General features: G+C 33.8%; 1 protein-coding gene across 2 annotated transcripts in view; it reads right to left on the minus strand.

Moving 5' to 3' along the window:
• Window positions 1–18,156, minus strand: part of SOS1 (SOS Ras/Rac guanine nucleotide exchange factor 1) — a 148,979-nt gene that overhangs the window by 68,252 nt on the left and 62,571 nt on the right. For both annotated transcript variants that reach the window (XM_082851863.1, XM_082851862.1), the window contains exons 2-5: window positions 17,569–17,694; window positions 7,657–7,788; window positions 5,469–5,633; window positions 2,343–2,552 (exon numbers count right to left, since the gene is read on the minus strand). In XM_082851863.1, coding sequence (XP_082707989.1) covers window positions 2,343–2,552; window positions 5,469–5,633; window positions 7,657–7,788; window positions 17,569–17,694 — 633 coding nt within the window. The remainder of the gene's footprint in view (window positions 1–2,342; window positions 2,553–5,468; window positions 5,634–7,656; window positions 7,789–17,568; window positions 17,695–18,156) is intronic.

Below are 18,156 nucleotides of genomic sequence, written 5' to 3' on the forward strand. Positions count from 1 at the left end.
AAGTACAGTTTGCAAAACACATTTCTCTAGGTCACTGGTTCTCAAACTTTTGGTTCTCAGGACTCCTTCACACTCTTAAAAATTACTGAAAACTCCAAAGGGCTTTTGCTTACTATATTAGAAATTATTTACTATCAACATTTACTATATTAGAAATTAAAACCAAGAAAATTATAAAACATTTAATTCATTTAAAAATAACAATAAAGAGTTCTTTTATGAAAAGTAACTATATTTTTCTAGAACAACTAAAAATCTTAGTGAGGAGAATGGCACTGTTTTACATTTTTGCAAATCTCTAACACCTAGTTTAATAGAAGATAGCTGGCTTTTCATGTATATTTCTGCATTCAATCTGTTGTGATATGTTGCTTTGGTTAAAGCATATGAAGAAAATCTAGCTTTACAAAGACATGTAGTTGGAAAATGGAGGAGTCTATTCAAATAACTGTGGATACCCTTTTCTTTTTCTGCATAGTTTCTTCACTGAGATATGTCACGTACCATAAAATCCACCCTTTTAAAGTGTACTTTCACATATTCACAGCCTGTTCAATCATCACTACCATCAAATTCTAGAACATCTTCATCACCTCAAAAAGAAAGGCTGTATCCAGTAGTAGCCCTCTCCATTCTTCCCCGACACACCCATCCCCAGTCTCTGGCAACTACTAATCCACTTTCTATCTCTATGGATTTGCCTATTCTGGAAATTTCATATATATGGAGTGAATATCTTTTTATGGTATTATACAAGTCAATAAATGGTAGCTTCTTAAAGGTTAGTTGCAACATAGAATCTGAAACTATATAAATTTTGCACATTAAAATCCACTGGTCTATTTTGAACTTTGAATGGATGTTTTACCCAACTGTGATTTTGTAGTGGAATTGCTAGGTTGTATGGCTACCTTATGGTTAATATTATATGAAATTACCAAATTCTTTTCCTAAATATTTATACCAGATTACATTCTCAGAAGCAATGTGGGAATTTTACATTCCCAAAAGCAGTTGCTCCACATTCTTTTCAACATTCAGTATTGTCTTTTTAATTTTAGCTTTTCTAATGAGTGTGTAGTAGTGTCTCATTATGGTCTTAATTTGCATTTTCCTTATGACTATTAATGTTGAGCATCTTTTGATGTGCTTTTTGGTCATTGGCATACCTTCTTTTATAAAGTGTTCAAATTTTTTGCCCACCTAAAATATCAGGCTGTTTTTCTTATTATTGAGACCTGCAAAAGTTCTTTATATATTCTGAATACAAACCCTTTGTTAGATATATGTAATTCAAACAGGTTCCTACAATCTGTGGCTTACATTTTAATTTTTCTGACAATGCTTTTCAAAGAGCAAAAGTTTTTTTCATTTTAATGAAGTCTAATTCATTAATTTTTAATTTTATGGTTCTTGATTTTTGTGTCCTAAGAAATCTTTGCCTATTCTTTACCACTTTGTTTTTAAACAACTTTATTAAAATATAATTTACATACCATGCAATTCATCCTAAAGTGAACAATTCAATGTTTTTTTACTATATTTACAGATTTGTGCGACTCAAAATCTACTCCTTTATTTTTTAATGTCTGCTCATTGCCGTAACAGTGAGTGAATACCAGTCTCAGCCTCTGTTGTGAGCACCACTTCTCCATCAGTCACCTGTGACTACGTAGCTACAGTTCTGGAAATTACTAGAATGCAACTCCCTTAGACAATCTCAACTGTTCCCATTTAGCATTTCTCCAGGACCCAATAAGGTTGGTCTAATTACTACTATAAGATCAGCAGTCCCTTCTCTAATTTTCAGTTATTGGCACCTTCCTTTGTGCTCCCCAAAATACTGTTGTCATACTTCTGTTTATGGTAATTACCACATTGTATTGCAATTTAATTTAAAGTTTACATTTCTGTCTTACTGGACTAAACTTGACAGAAGAATGGTTTTTTATTCATCTTTGAATCCCCATTACCAAGTATGGCATCAAAAATATAGGCAGCCCTGATGAAGTGTTGGTTCAATGATACAAATGAGTCAAATAAAAATAGAAATCTTCCACCTAAACAAGAGGTTTTATTCTTTGGAGTACATGGAAGAGTCTGTGAATTCATTTGTACTTACACAATCAGTCTAGTTTAGATTTTGTCTTTTAATTTCTGATGTTTAATTTATCAAAACTGTTGTAGCAACTTTATTTTTGATCACAGTCATGATGAATTAAATCCCACTACTTTTAAAAAGTGGACCAATTAGCAATCATGAACTATACAAATTCAGATTTGAGTGGTCATGTAAAATTAACAACACATGCAATGATATACATTTATTCAATGATACTTACGTTAGCTGAAAACAATTTTGAATTGGAGACAAAGGGCTCTCTAAAAACTTTTATAATTAAATTAAGTTCCCTTATGTATTGTCGAATTTCTGCCATAAATGCTTTTACCAAATCATAATAAGTTTGCTCTCCTGAGGTGGAAGGCTCTTCATCAGTTAAAGATAATATATTTATATCTTCTACATCTTGATGAAACATATCCATCAATACCTACAGTCAGAGATAGAAAAAAGTATAATAAAATATGAATCTGTAGTTCAACTTGAAGTGAAGCACCCTAAGCTATTATTTGAATACAGTTCTTAAATGATAATAAGCAGACACACAATTACCTCTTCTCGGATATAATGTCATTTCCCCCTCCACAGCTTCTCTAAGACAAAAATTCTACATCAGGTATCACAAACTGCCTCTTCCAAGTTCTCTGTCAATACAAGTATCTGTCTGTCTGTCTCTCTTGTTAACTGTGTATTACTTCTAATTTGTTTCCAAACCTTGTCTTGGATTTCTCTCTTAGTTTCCTCTGTTTCATAACCTTGACATCACCACTTCATTCCAGGGCCTCACATAATTCATATTTGAATAATTCCTACGTTTGTTGGTGATTGATCAAAATAAGTCCTGTTTTTTCCCAAGAAGTCTACTATTACTACTCTTGCTAAACCTTATCTTTTCCCTCCTGTGAACTTCAACATCATTATCCAAGAAGTCTACTATTACTACTCTTGCTAAACCTTATCTCTTCCCTCCTGTGAACTTCAACATCATTATCCCTATAACATAATAAAATATTTTATCTTGTATTACTTTCTGCTTGTTTCACAAATATAAGTACCCTTTCATCAAATTTACAGTCTCGTTCTATACTTCTCTTGCATCTCTTCTCTGTGTGAGCACGTACTACATACTCAGAAATATTTTATCAATTCACTTAAAAGTATCAAATATTTTATATTCATTGAAAAATAACTATTTTAAAATCAAATACTCATTCATTAAAAAATAAAAACATCTGAAATCCTTCAGATGAGGTGATTTTTACATTCTGAAAGAACAAATATACTAAAATATATTTAAGTGGATTCAGCAATCAGAAAGAATATTCCGAATCAATAATAGTTGGAAAAAAGGGAGTGAAACGCTTCATCAGAAAATATTTTCTTTTCTGAAAACTCATTTTTATAAAATAAAATTACTGAGACAGTACAGCACAATGACTTAGACTCAGATCTGGAGTTCACGTCTAGGCTTTGAAACTTCTCAGAAAATTCTAGACCAATTTCTTTATCTCTCTGAACTTCAGTTTCCCTTTTATAAAATGTAGATAAGAGCATCTACCTTAGAGGGATATCATAAGGACCAAATGAGATAAGTCGCATATATGCTTAACTTTCAATAAATGTTTGCTCTTAACATAATCATAGTAAAACCATACAAGTAGTATCTAAAGAAAGCTAGGAAAAAAAAACATAAAGAAAGCTAGGCAATGAAATTAAACTCTCAAGAGTTTAGTATTGGGTTGGCCAAAAAGTTCCTTCATTTTTAAGTAAAAATAAAAGATACATTTTCACCAAGAAATTTATTGAACAACGCATTCACCCATTTTGTTCCACTACCTTCTGCCATTTTTCAGGCAACTTCGTAATTCCACCTTCCCAAAACTTTTTAGCTTTTTGAGCAGAGAACTGTTCCAGGTGTCTTTTACAGTCATCCAGGGAATTGAAATTTTTTCCATTAAGAGAATTTTGTAAAGACTGAAATAAATGGAAATTCGAAGGTGCAATGTCTGGTGAATACAGCGGATGAATCAGAACTTCCCAGCCAAGCTGTAACAGTTTTTGCCTGGTCATCAAAGAAACATGCGGTCTTGCGGTATTCTGATGGAAGATTATGCATTTTCTGTTGACTAATTCTGGATGCTTTTCGTCGAGTGCTGCTTTCAGTTGGTCTAGTTGGGAGCAGTACTTATTGGAATTAATCATTTGGTATTCCAGAAGAGCTCATAATAGAGGACTCCCTTCCAATCCCACCATATACACAACATCACCTTCTTTGGATGAAGACCGGCCTTTGGTGTGGTTGGTGGGATCTTGCCCCACTTGCCCCATGATCTCTTCCATTCCACACTGTTGTACAGTATCCACTTTTCATCGCCCGTCACAATTTGTTTTAAAAATGGAATGTTTTAATTACATTTCAGCAGAGAATTGCAGGCGGAAATATGGTCAAGGATTTTTTTCACTTAACTTATGTGGAACCCAAACATCAAAGCGATTAACATAACCAGGCTGGTACAAATGATTTTCAATGCTTGATTTGGATATTTTGAGTATGTCGGCTATCTCCCGCGTGGTATAACGTTGACTGTTCTGATTTAATGTCTCCATATGCTCGCTATCAACTTCAAATGGTCTACCTGACCGTTGAGCATCATCCAGAGAGAAATCTCTAGCTCGAAATATCCCAAACCACTTTTGACACGTTTGATCAGTCACAGCACCTTCTCCATACACTGCACAAATCTTTTTTTGTGTTTCAGTTGCATTTTTACCTTTCTTGAAATAATACAGCATAATATGCCGAAAATGTTGCTTTTTTTCTTACATCTTCAATATTAAAATGGCTACACAAAAATTCACCAATTTTGATAAGTCTTTTTTAAATGCATACTGAAATGACAGCTGTCACAATACAATCTAACAAAACTGTTTCAAATGAAGTTAAAGACAACTAAGCGCTACTAGAGAGCCATCTTACGAATGAACCTTTTGGCCAACCCAGTATTTTTACATTTTTGAATATTCTTTTCAAGTAAATCCATAATCTTCTAAGTCTTCCAATGCAAATAAAAATTTAAGAAATTCACTAATAAGAGATTATTACTGTTATTAACCCTACATGCAGCAACACATAAAAGAAAAGCTACATGACATACTTAAACACATTTAAATACTATATATATAATACTTTATTTACATAAAGTGATATCTGGAGTTCTTGCCATTAGAGTACTAAAAGTATGCCCTAACAAACAATATACAATTTTATTCAGTCTAAGTAGTATGTTAGCACCCAGTAAGTCACGAATAAAAATTTAAGAACAAAACATATAGATCAGTATCCTACCTTATCAGCACACATTGCCACTTTAATATCTTGTTTTGTAATTTCATAATGCCGTATATTTCGCACATAATTCCCCACCAGCTTTAAAATGTCTGCAGAAATGTATTCTAATACTGCTACTATGTAAACAGAAACCTGGTGGTCAATTTTATAACCTAGGACCTCCTGAAAAATTAAAAGAAAAGCATGTTTAAAATTATTTACTACAAATTTGACACACTGAGTTTTTAAAAAGTGTATACAGTTTAGCTTAACTTTTACTGAGGAGTGTGATTATCAACAGCATTTAATTTTAAGTAGTTCGTCTATGAATAATATACATATTGCTATTTGAAAATGTAAACTAAGAAAAGGTAAGGCAAAATTACCTATGATCATGTAAAATACTTAAGAAGTACAGATAAGTAAATAGATAATCCCTAAACTAGGAATGGAAGCCCAAGTTTGGGGGAGGGGAAAAATGCTCATTGTTACCTAATTCAGAATACCTGGAATTAAGAATGACAAATGAGGGTTTTTTCCTTTATGCAGAACAAGAGTTAATATATTATTGGTATCTGGGAATATCTACCATCCTTATACCTCTATCCTTCTTTCCCAAGGAACCTGGGCTTCCTAAAAACCCTAGTGGTACATTCATTCCTGGTATCTGGGCTGTTTCTATGGAAAAAAAATCATGCTATGTCTTGCTGAACAACATTGGTTATTAAGGGCACATTAAATAGTCCTATTATTAGACTTCAAAGAGAGTATGGGCTTTTGTGGGGCTGATCAATTCCTATAGGAAAATAAATTCTATTTTCTAAACAATCCAATTAAGAAAAAAAACTTCAAAATAATAAGTTTACTTATATATTTTATAACAACTTTAAATGGAGTATAATCTCTAAAAATATTGAATCACTATGTTGTTCACCTAAAACTAATATAACATTGTAGATCAACTATACTTAAAAAAAAAAGTTTACTTATAAGTTGGGAACAGGTTGCATTTACCTTTAAGAATATGTAAAAACTATTAACTGTTTATAGTGATATGGATATATTAATAAATTGAAATGATACCCACAATCAGACCCTCAAATGCAACATTTAGAATCATTAATACAGCATGCACATACTTCAACTTGTTAATTCTCTTAGAATATAATTCAAAGTATGGCTATAAAAATCATGAAAAGAGAATTATAAAGAAGTGCAATGACTAACAGCTTAGTAATTTTCTATAACTTGAACTTACTTCCTCAGACCAGTTAGTAAGATACAGGTAGATATTTCTATTCAAACAACAAAGGACAAAACATAACCTTTTGATAGTCTTAATCACCCAAGTGTTCAGCCTTAAATCTTGTACAAGATCAAACTGACGTGGATTTCCTAATGCTATTCACTTAGAGTCCTGTGAACTAAAAGTTGCTTAATCACCTTCTGCCTCAGTTATCTCATCTACAAAGTGGGGATGATAATAATTAACTCTGTTGAATAATAAAACCTACAGATAATGTATGCAAGCATTAGCATTTTACTTGTATTATAGTACACATAAAATTATTGATATCAGAGAAGTATTATTAAGGTTTTAATTATTATCATACCTATATTTTTGATGTGAGAGTTAATCAATAGTTTGTTCATTGTATTAAATAAAAAAGAAATCACATTATTAGAGTTCCCAGCAGTTATTTTTTCTATTAGTTCTGGAGAGATTCAACTGACTGACTAATATAAATGACAAATAGGACTAAATAGTATAGGTGATCTTTATGGAATTTTTGTTCAGAGATTACACATAGCCCTATGGCAGTCTCACAGAGGTCCCTACACGTCTAACTATGTGAAGGATTTATAGGGACACTTAGGTCTAGCCAACAAAAAAAGGAGTTTTACAAGTTCTCTTTGAGGTTCTATTAACATCTGAGATGAACAAAATCCACAATTATAACTTTTCTTAGTGCTTTCAATTTGCTTGATTATTACTGTTGGTATGAAATTACTTTAAGTCATGTTGTCCAACTTATAGTTTCCTATTATATCATCCCTCCCCATGACATAAATTCCTGGAAAAATTAAAACGAGAGAATGTCACTCTTCAGTTGACTCTATTATCCGTAAAACATACTCTTTGTGTTTGAAAATCATGGGTTTTATTTTGCTTTTAAAAGGCAAGAAGGCAGTATTTCAGCTTTACCTTTAACAAAGGATGAATTTTTTCTACTGGGAGAGATAAAGGGTTTCTTCGCTTCCTCTTTTCAATAGCCGACTGGGCATCAGCTATTGCCCACTTATCAATTGGATGAGGGAAACTTTTTTGAACACGTTCCTTGGAAAATAGGAAAATAACAACTAAGCAACAAATATATTAAATAGTGCTCTTCACTTACAATTTACTTTTAAAATCAAAGAATACCAAAAGCAGGCTTTCACATGTAGTATAATTTATACTACAAACATACCTAAGCTAAGAGAAAACCATAACTGCCAATGTACTAGTTTCTTAATTACGCAATTAAGAGACTAAATGTTCCTTCTATTAACTAGGGGAAAAATCACATTCTGAATTTCAACTTCACTGTGGTAAAGCTAATGACAAGAATGAGTAGATGCTATTTAAAACATTACTTATATAAAATTTCAAGGAACAAGACCTAAGCTTAAAAAGAAAATATCTAAATCCAGTTCTCATTTGTCCTTTATTTCAACATCAATTACAAACTAAAATAGCATTTTCTACTTGAAACTTCTAAGAATTTTTTCCTTTATCCATCATGCAAAGGTACTTGACTTCAAAACTATTTATAAATCATGGAAATCAAGGGTTTACATTAGTAACAGCAACTTGAATACACTGTAGCTTATCATTAGAGTTTGAATCTTCCACAGGTTATTAATTTTTATCAAGATATTTCATTTTAATCCAGCAGTTATCCGGTTAGAATTTCCATTGAAAGTGAAAGAACTCATGTAAAAGCTGAATTTCCCGACTTTAATAAACTAATATAATTCACTTCAAACAAAAGGTACTACTTTCATTATCTGAAGTTTTTAAAATCCACTTTCAGTATACCATAATTAAAACCAGTAGAGGTCGCTATTACACAATTTTAACATGTATTTTAAATTGCTCCGTATTTAGTTAGTAATATATAAAAACTGTTTAACATCACTCCTGATTGTAAGTGTAAATTAAAAGTTTTGTCAATTGCTACTAAGATGGAAAATGAAAAAGATTGCTATGTGATATTCTGTGGAGGGAAAGGAAACATTGATTCCAGGACATAATAATAACAGGACATGTTTCAGTTAATAAACTGAAAATAGTTTAACCCATTCAAATTTAAGAAATTTTCTCTTCATCTATGTTCAAGGATAAGTCAGCTTCTAAATATAAGAAGTGATCATTTTAGGGCTTCCCTGGTGGCATAGTGGTTGGGAGTCCATCTGCCGATGCAGGGGACACGGGTTCCTGCCCCGGTCCAGGAGGATCCCACATGCCGCAAAGCGGCTGGGCCCGTGGGCCATGGCTGCTGGGCCTGCACGTCCAGAGCCTGTGCTCCGCAATGGGAGAGGCCACAGCAGTGACAGGCCCGCGTACCGCAAAAAAAAAAAAAAAGTGATCATTTTAAATCTAATCACAGAAATTATTGTAGTTAAAAATGGAGTTTACAGACATTTTCAAATGTCTAGTTGAAAAGCTATTTGCTAGGATGCTATACCCTCATATAATAAAGGCAATACAAAGGTCCAAAATACTGGGGGAGTTCGGCAGGTGAAAAAGGACTAACGAAGGAGGAAAAGGGTGGAAAAGAATGTCCAAAACAAGAATTCTTTTCCTTTTTTCCAAGTCAATACTATAGACTTGATAATCCAAAAATGACAAGAGATTTAGGACTAACTTTACCATGATTCCCAATTAAAAATTTCATACTGATGGGTTTAACCCACGGTTAACTGAATAAATGATTACAGACCTTATAATAGTATAGCCCTATGGCTAACATTTTTTTGGTGGGGGGGACCTCAATGCATAGTAAGAAATCTTAATACATTTTACATTACATCCTTATATTATCACATACATAGTACACTGGAACAAAGTTTCATAAAACAAAACCTTCTTTTACTATAGGCAATGTACTGATTTTTCCTATTCATTTATAAAAATGTTAGTTGGGCATAAGGGGTGATGACCTAGAATCTAAAAAGCACTGCTGTGTAGTGGTGATAGAAAGCAGGAGAACAGAACAGAAGCTGAACTCAATCTAATAATTCTAAATACATTCAACATACATCTTTGAAGAAAAATCATCAGTAGAATTACAAGGCAAACTGTAGGCAGGGGTTGAGGTAGAAGAGAAAGAAAACAGAACAGCAATCCTTGCCCATCTCAATTTTATCAACCTAATTCCGAGTTTATCTATTGTTTTGAGAAAGAAGGGGAAGGAAAGTCAGGAATGCTAAAAGAGAAGGCAAGAAAGGGAAAATAATAATGATGAAGAAAACATTTTAAGCTTACTTATTAGTGTATTACTGGACTGTATATTTATGAGGTAATACCAAAGGTCATGGGAAAGATTAATAGGGTCAAAATAGATGCCTTGAATATGGAAAGGCCAGACTGAAAGAAATACTTTGTATCTTGTAGTGGCAAATTTAATTACAATTTTAGAGCAAAATAAAATTTATTTTTATAATTATCTTATATAATTTAAGGTAAAGAAGCCCAAGGAGAAATGATCAATGAAAGATTCATGAATTAAATAAAGTCTATTACTCTTTCAAGATACTCTTTCAAGATGCCACTTTCAAGATTAATAGTTTTGTTTTAAATTGAGAAATTCCACCTTGATTGATATTTAGTGGCTTTGGGAAAAATAAAAGATAGAGAGCTAGGTTTGCAATTCAGCTCTGTCTCTTATTAGCAGAACCTTGTCTTTTCCTTTACATAATAAAGGTGTCTAAATAGATAATCTTGATGATCAATTCCAATAGAAACATTCTAGGATCTATAAAAATTCCTACACATGCACTTCAGTGTAAATATTCAGACCTGGAGGTACTTTTGAAGTGCTATTAATAGTAATAAAGGCTTAGAATGTGTAGAAGAATTTTTTTTTTCTGTCTAGAAAGGTAGAAAATATTGTGAAATCACTTGGGAAATCAAAATGTGAATGGCAAACTTATTAGAAATTACAAAGATTCTTTAGGATGTGAAGGAAAAGAAAGTTAAAGAAAAAATGAATGGGAAAGGAAATGCAAACTTTTAAAATTTAAGAATTCAGCTCACGGGGAAAAAAGTCTAAGATAAAAGGAAAGAGAAATAAAAGGGATCCAAATTGGAATAAAAGAACTAAAACTGTCACTGTTTGCAGATGACATCACGCTCTACATAGAAAATCCTAAAGACACTAACAGAAAACAACTAGAGCTCACCAATGAATTCAGGAAAGTTGCAGGATGCAAAATTAATATGCAGAAATCTGTTGCATTTCTATACACTAACAATGAAAGATCAGAAAGAGAAATTAAGGAAACAATTCCATTTACCATCACATCAAAAAGAGCAAAATACCTAGGAATAAACCTACCTAAGGAGGCAAAAGACCTGTACTTCAAAAATTATAAGACACTGATGAAAGAAATCAAAGAAGACACAAACAGATGGAAAGATATACTGTGTTCTTGGACTGGATGAATCAGTATTGTCAAAATGACCATACTACCCAAGGCAATCTACAGCATTCAATGCAATCCCTATCAAATTACCAATGGCATTTTTCAAAGCACTATAACAAGATTTTTTAAAATTTGTATGGAAACACAAAAGACCCTGAATAGCCAAAGCAATCTTAAGAAAAACAAATCTGGAGGAATCAGGCTCCCTGACTTCAGACTATACTACAAAGCTACAGTCATCACAACAGTATGGTACACGCACAAAAACAGAAATATAGATCAATGGAACAAGACAGCCCAGAAATAAACCCACTTACCTATAGTCAATTAATCTATGACAAAGGAGGCAGAAATATACAACGGAGAAACAACAGTCTCTTCAATAAGTGGCGCTGGGAAAACTGGACAGCTACATGTAAAAGAATAAAACTAGAACGTTTTCTAATACCATACACAAAAATAAACTCAAAATGGATTAAAGACTTAAATTTAAGATCGGATACTATAAAACTCCTAGAGGAAAACATAGACAAGACACTCTCTGACATAAATCGCAGCAATATCTCTTTGGATCCCCCTCCTAGAGAAATGGAAATAAAAACAAAAATAAACAAATGGGACCTAATAAAACTTAAAAAGCTTTTGTACAGCAAAGGAAACCATAAACAAAATGAAAAGACAACGTACAGAATGGGAGAGAAAACATTTGCAAATGATGAGACTCACAAGAGATTAATTTACAAAATATACAAACAGCTCATACAGCTCAATATCAAAAAAACAAACAACCCAATCAAAAAAAGGGCAGAAGACCTAAATAGACATTATTCCAAAGAAGACATACAGATGGGCAAAAGCCACATGAAAAGATGCTCAACATCGCTAATTATTAGAGAAATGCAAATCAAAACTACAATGAGGTACCACCTCACACCGGTTAGAATGGCCATCATCAAAAAGTCTACAAATAATAAATGCTGAAGAAGGTATGGAAAAAAGGAACCTTCCTACACTGTTGGTGGGAATGTAAATTGGTGCAGCCACTATGGAGAACAGTATGGAAGTTCCTCAAAAAACTAAAAATAGAGCTACCATATGATCCTGCAATCTCTCTCCTGGGGATATATCCAGAGAAAACCTTAATTCAAAAAGATACATGCACCCCAATGTTCACTGCAGCACTATTTACAATAGCCAAGACATGGAGCCAACCTAATTGTCCATCAACAAATGAATGGATAAAGAAGATGTGATATATATATACAATGGAATATTACTCAGCCATAAAAAAGAATGAAATTATTCCATTTGCAGCAATATGGATGGACCCAGAGATTATCCTACTAAGTGAGAAAGACAATTACAATTATATGATATCGCTTATATGTGGGATCTAAAAGAAAGAAAAAAAGACATAAATGAACTTACTTCCAAAACAGAAAGAGACTCACAGACACAGAAAACAAACTTACAGTTACCAAAGGGGAAAGGGGGTGGGAATGGGGATAAATTAATAGGCCAGGATAAACATACAAACTACTGTGTATAAAACAGATAACCAAGATGCAAGAGGGAAGAAATATGGGGATATATGTATACATATAGCTGATTCCCTTTGTTATAAAGCAGAAACTAACACACCACTGTAATGCAATTATACTCTAATAAAGATGTTAAAAAAAAATAGATAACCAACCAACAAGGATCTACTGTATAGCACAGGGAACTATACTCAGTATTATGCAATAACCTATAAGGGAAAAGAATCTGAAAGAGAATATATATATACACACACACACACACACACACACACACACACATATATATATATATATATGAAAAAAAAAAAAGAGTCCAAGAAAGCCTGAGTTAAATGAGAGGAAAAATCTATCAGTGTCCTAAGAAATTAAAGTTGGTTAAATACAGGACACACAGGCGAGAAAGGGAAACAGGAAAAAAAGATATTACAAATGGAAATCAGTCTAGTCAACCAGAGAGAAATAAAAACAAGTACAATTATGAAAGAACAAGACTTAAGAAATTTAAAAGAATATACTTATGGGGGACTTCCCTGGAGGCACAGTGATTAGGAATCTGCCTGCCAGTGCAGGGGACATGGGTTCGAGCCCTGGCCCGGGAAGATCCCACATGCCACAGAGCAACTAAGCCCGCACGCCACAACTACTGAGTCTGTGCTCTAAAGCCCACGAGCCACAACTACTGAGCCCGAGTGCCACAACTGAGCCCGCACGCCTAGAGCCCATGCTCTGCAACAAGGGAAGCCACTGCAATGACAAGCCCGCACACCATAACGAAGAGTAGCCCCCGCTCACCGCAACTAGAGAAAGCCCACCAGCAGCACTGAAGACCCAACGCAGCCAAAAATAAATAAATTAATTTTTTAAAAAAAGAATATACTTATGGATAAGCAACAAGGTACTACTGTATAGCACAGGGAACTATTATATTCAATATACCATAATAAACCATAATGGAAAAGAATATGAAAAACAATATATGTATGATTGAATCACTGCTGTACAGGAGAAATTAAGACAATAATGTAACTCAATTATACTTCAATAAAATAAAAAATTTTAAATAAATAAATATATACTTTATCAGGGATATATCAGAAAAAATACTACTGGTTTTACTTCTACTTTTAAAACGACTAAATATACAAAATGAGGAGAGGGAGAGCAAACCAGATTGGAGGAATTTTTATACACTATCTTTTAAAACATAATTTTAAAAAGACAGGACCAAATAACATATACCCCTTCTCTGCATTCCCAGGGAGTTTATATATACTACCTTATTCATCTGGAACACTGCCTGACAAATAGTGGATACTCAAATATTGGTGCCATGGATTAGTGAATATTAGCTACATCAACAAAACAAAATCCCATTCATTTGAATTACGATAGTTCATAGTCTGTAATAATCTGTAGCACAATTTATCAAAACTTTTAAATTAGCATAAGCAAGATTATAGATACGTATGTAACCCATTAGTTTTCAAGCACTTCTGAAGTATCTATTTTCCCAAAAACTATAGGGCAACTAAAAATCACTTTTAGTTTTTCATTGAAACAAATCCCCTAGGGGCCGAATATTAAGCAAGAATTGCCACCCTACTTTGAATTATGCTTATACTTTAAAGTAATCAAAATGTATTCTTCAGAAGTAAAATTCACATATTCCACTAAATCAGACTGCTCTATTTCTTAAAGCACATTTTTTATACGGCCTTCAAATTAATTTTTTTTATGAATTATCCCTTACTTCAAAATTTATTTGAAGGGCTTGCTAAAGTCATGGTCCTTATTATTTTAAAAGAAAGCTCCATAAATGCATTAAAGAAATTAAAGAAAATTATTTCCTGATAAAAGAATCTAAAGACACTATTATATTCATCTAAATATCTCCAAGCTCCATATTCTTAAGTAAATACCCTTCCAGGAACGGTACACACAGAAGGGTATTTGACTATTGATTGGAAAAGAACTAGATTTCCATCTTTTTAAAAAATCCGTTCTACCATTCTGCGGGTTAACTGTCTAATATATAAACAAGGAGAACAATAACTACTCCACAGGATTGTTGGAAGGGCACAGAAATGTCTATAACAGTACTTTGAAATTACAAAGCCTATTACACAACTGATTGCTAACTCTATTACTGTCATATATTCTCTTTCAAAAAGTCCATTCCCAACCACAACATCAGCTCACTGGAATATCCCATGGCTACATCTATTTTAAATGTCCAAGTTACTTGCTTAAAAATAACACAACAGGGCAGAGGGTAAATATCTTCAATATCTCAGAAGTTTTCTGAGTATTAAAAAGCCATGAAATATCCCTTATTATCTAGAATCGTGAGTACCTACATAATGATTAAATCTGTGCAAGTGGAAGATTGAGAGACTCATTAGTAATTTTTGAGAATTCATGGAGATCTCCTTCAATACTGGAAAATTGTTAGTTTTTATATTAATGAAAAGGAGAAAATTAGATAAACATAGGTACAGCACAACATTATTTGGAAAGAGCTGAATTTGAGTTTGTAGTGTTTTCAAACTAGCAAATACCTGGAATATACCAACATCAGAATGATGATGCAATCTGTAACCCCATTCTAATACACTAGGTATAGGACTGGATGCTACATTTTATGAACACTGTGGGAGAACCTAATCAGGGTCCAAAAGATCAAACGGAGTTGTTAACAAGGAGAGTCAGGCAACCATTTCTATTCAAGATCTACTCTGAAAACCCAATGTTAATAAGTGCCTAAAGGAAATTATGAATAAAAGGTATTTTACTTATAATTCAATGGAAAAATGGGATAAAAATATATAAACCTACTTTGAATTACTTTAAAAATCAAAGTGAATTACTATTCCATAGTACACAATCTTTTCTACATCCACAACCTCTGTAACTTAGTGTTGCTTAATATTTCTTTGCCTCAGTTGAAATCTGGATCTCCCCTAAAGACTTCTAGAGCAGGAAATGCCCTCGTCCCAAAACCCACATGAAGGTGGATTTAGCATCTTTTCCACTCCCCAAGCTGATTCTGGAATATCACTCTTCCACTCTCATGTAAAGTCCTGCCATCATCCTGTGTGACTTTATTGTTTAAATTAAGGACACATAAAATACTTTGACCTCTTAACTCCTTGAACACTTCATTATAGGGACCTTCATGTCTAGTCCAGCTACCACCACATGGCCACATCCTGCTTTTGTAACTATGTTACTTTAGAAATCCTAAATTCTAACAACTCTGTCTCTGATCTCAATCTATTCTTCTATTTCTATCACTCAGGTATTCTAGTGTTATCAGCTCTCTGATCTTATTGGGAAATCCTATACTGTTCCCTCCATGTTTTGCCAATCTACCTTCCCCTCTCCTACCTGGCAGAATGGTTTAGTAGAATTTATGCCCAGAAAGCTTAGGCTTTCTGGGTTAGAGTCTTGGCTTCACTACTTACTAGCTGTAACCATGGGCAACTTATTTAACCTCTCTGTGCTTCAGTTTCCACATTAATTCATTCAACACATACTTTCTGAGTGCCTTCTTAGTGTCAGACAATATTCTAGGTGCTGGGGATTTGGTAGTGAACAAGACCTTATATTCTGGACCTTATATCTTATTAAAGGAAAAGACAGCAACATCTTCATGGGGTTATTAAAAACTTTAAATGAAACATAAACATAGAAGTGTTTAAACCAGTGTATGATACTATAGCAAGCACTCAAATATCAGCTGTTTGTAAATTTCACTTTTTTTCCTTATCCAATTTGATTCTCTGATGCTCTTTTCAGCTGAGCTTCCTACTGAATATAACTATATATCAATCCCTCACCCCTCAGGGGAACAGAGCAGGGCCTGGGGTAGACAGAGATACACCTCCTCCCCAGTCACTGTGTACTGCAAAATCATGATTACATTCTAGTGTGTTGTGTCCTGAAAAGGGTTGTAAAGCACTGCTGCTACCAATTTCCACAATTCTCTTGCCCTACTGTTCTGCCATTATATATCCATGGTGAAATGCCATTCAACTCAACCATCCTTTTTGTGCCCAAACGAGTACTGCAAAAGAAATGTCACAGAAATGCAAAGATTTGTATACTATACATTCAAAGTATTTAAAGTCAAATGATCCTTCATCATTGCCAGAAAACTCCTTTTGTATTTCCAGCTCTATCTCCCGTTTTCTATAGTTGGTACTCAAGCCTCCTTTCTTCTCCTCTCAATCTTGACTCCTCAAGAACTCCATTTAGATGGCCCTTGTTCTGAGAAGCTCACCTTAAGCCCCAAAGCCTGTGTTATTAGTTTACCCATTTTTTCGTTTCCCACATACCCTTTTCTCATAGTACATCACATTATGCTATCGCCCATATACCTACCTGTATCTCCACTAATCTATAAGCCCTAAAAAGACAGGAGCCATGTCATCTTTGTAGATTACAGAACTTCCTTCCTAGATTTTTAGATGTTTCCCTCCCTTCCAATTGGTGGAAAGTGGTTCACTTCTATCTAAAATACACCTAGCAACTGAAGATCAAAGGATTAACTGAAATGTTTTTGAAATGACAGCTGGCTTTAAAAAACAAACAAATAAAAACACTTGACAAATTCCACTCTTAAAGGTGTATTTGTCATTCTAGCATCAAGAAGCAGTGTTTAGAGGCCAATAAAAGTTCATTTTAGATTAAAAGCAAATAATGGAATAGTTTGACAGCAAAAACATATACAAGCTATCATATACTCAATACAAAGTTAAAATAAATCCAGTCATTATTTTAAAATACCATATATATATTTTGTGGAACTGAAAAGCAAACTCTTTCCCCCTTCACTGACATTACAATAAACACACATATTAGACACAAGGCAAAATTTATCATACCTCTACATCTGAAGCACTTCGGGGCTGAGCTTGGCATAGCATATTTAATAACTGCAAAATTAATTCTTCAACATACTGAAGAGCATCATCACTAGACTCAAGAGTAGGATGAACTTGCCCCTGAACCTATAAACAAAAAGCAAAGTAATTAAGATGTAGGCTTGTTTCATCTAATTAGACAAACGAAACAAATAATTTTGGTTTTTGGGTTTTTTTTTGCGGTATGCGGGCCTCTCACTGTTGTGGCCTCTCCCGTTGTGGAGCACAAGCTCCGGACGCGCAGGCTCAGCGGCCATGGCTCACGGGCCCAGCCGCTCTGCGGCATGTGGGATCTTCCCTGACCGGGGCACGAACCCGTGTCCCCTGCATCGGCAGGCGGACTCTCAACCACTGCGCCACCAGGGAAGCCCATAATTTTGTTTTTTTAAGTGTGGGTTTGTATTCAAGAACATGGTCTGGCTTGCAAATACAGATTTGAATGTTATGACCCAAGTCTGGAATTCTTAACCTTTTTCCCAGCCACGTGCACCATACATGCTTATTAACATGTTTCTAGAGATTCAGATACTTAATTGCATAATTTCCATT

The sequence above is a fragment of the Leucopleurus acutus genome (assembly GCF_964270905.1).
Source record: "Leucopleurus acutus genome assembly, chromosome: 12".
NCBI classification, from domain to species: domain Eukaryota; kingdom Metazoa; phylum Chordata; class Mammalia; order Artiodactyla; family Delphinidae; genus Leucopleurus; species Leucopleurus acutus.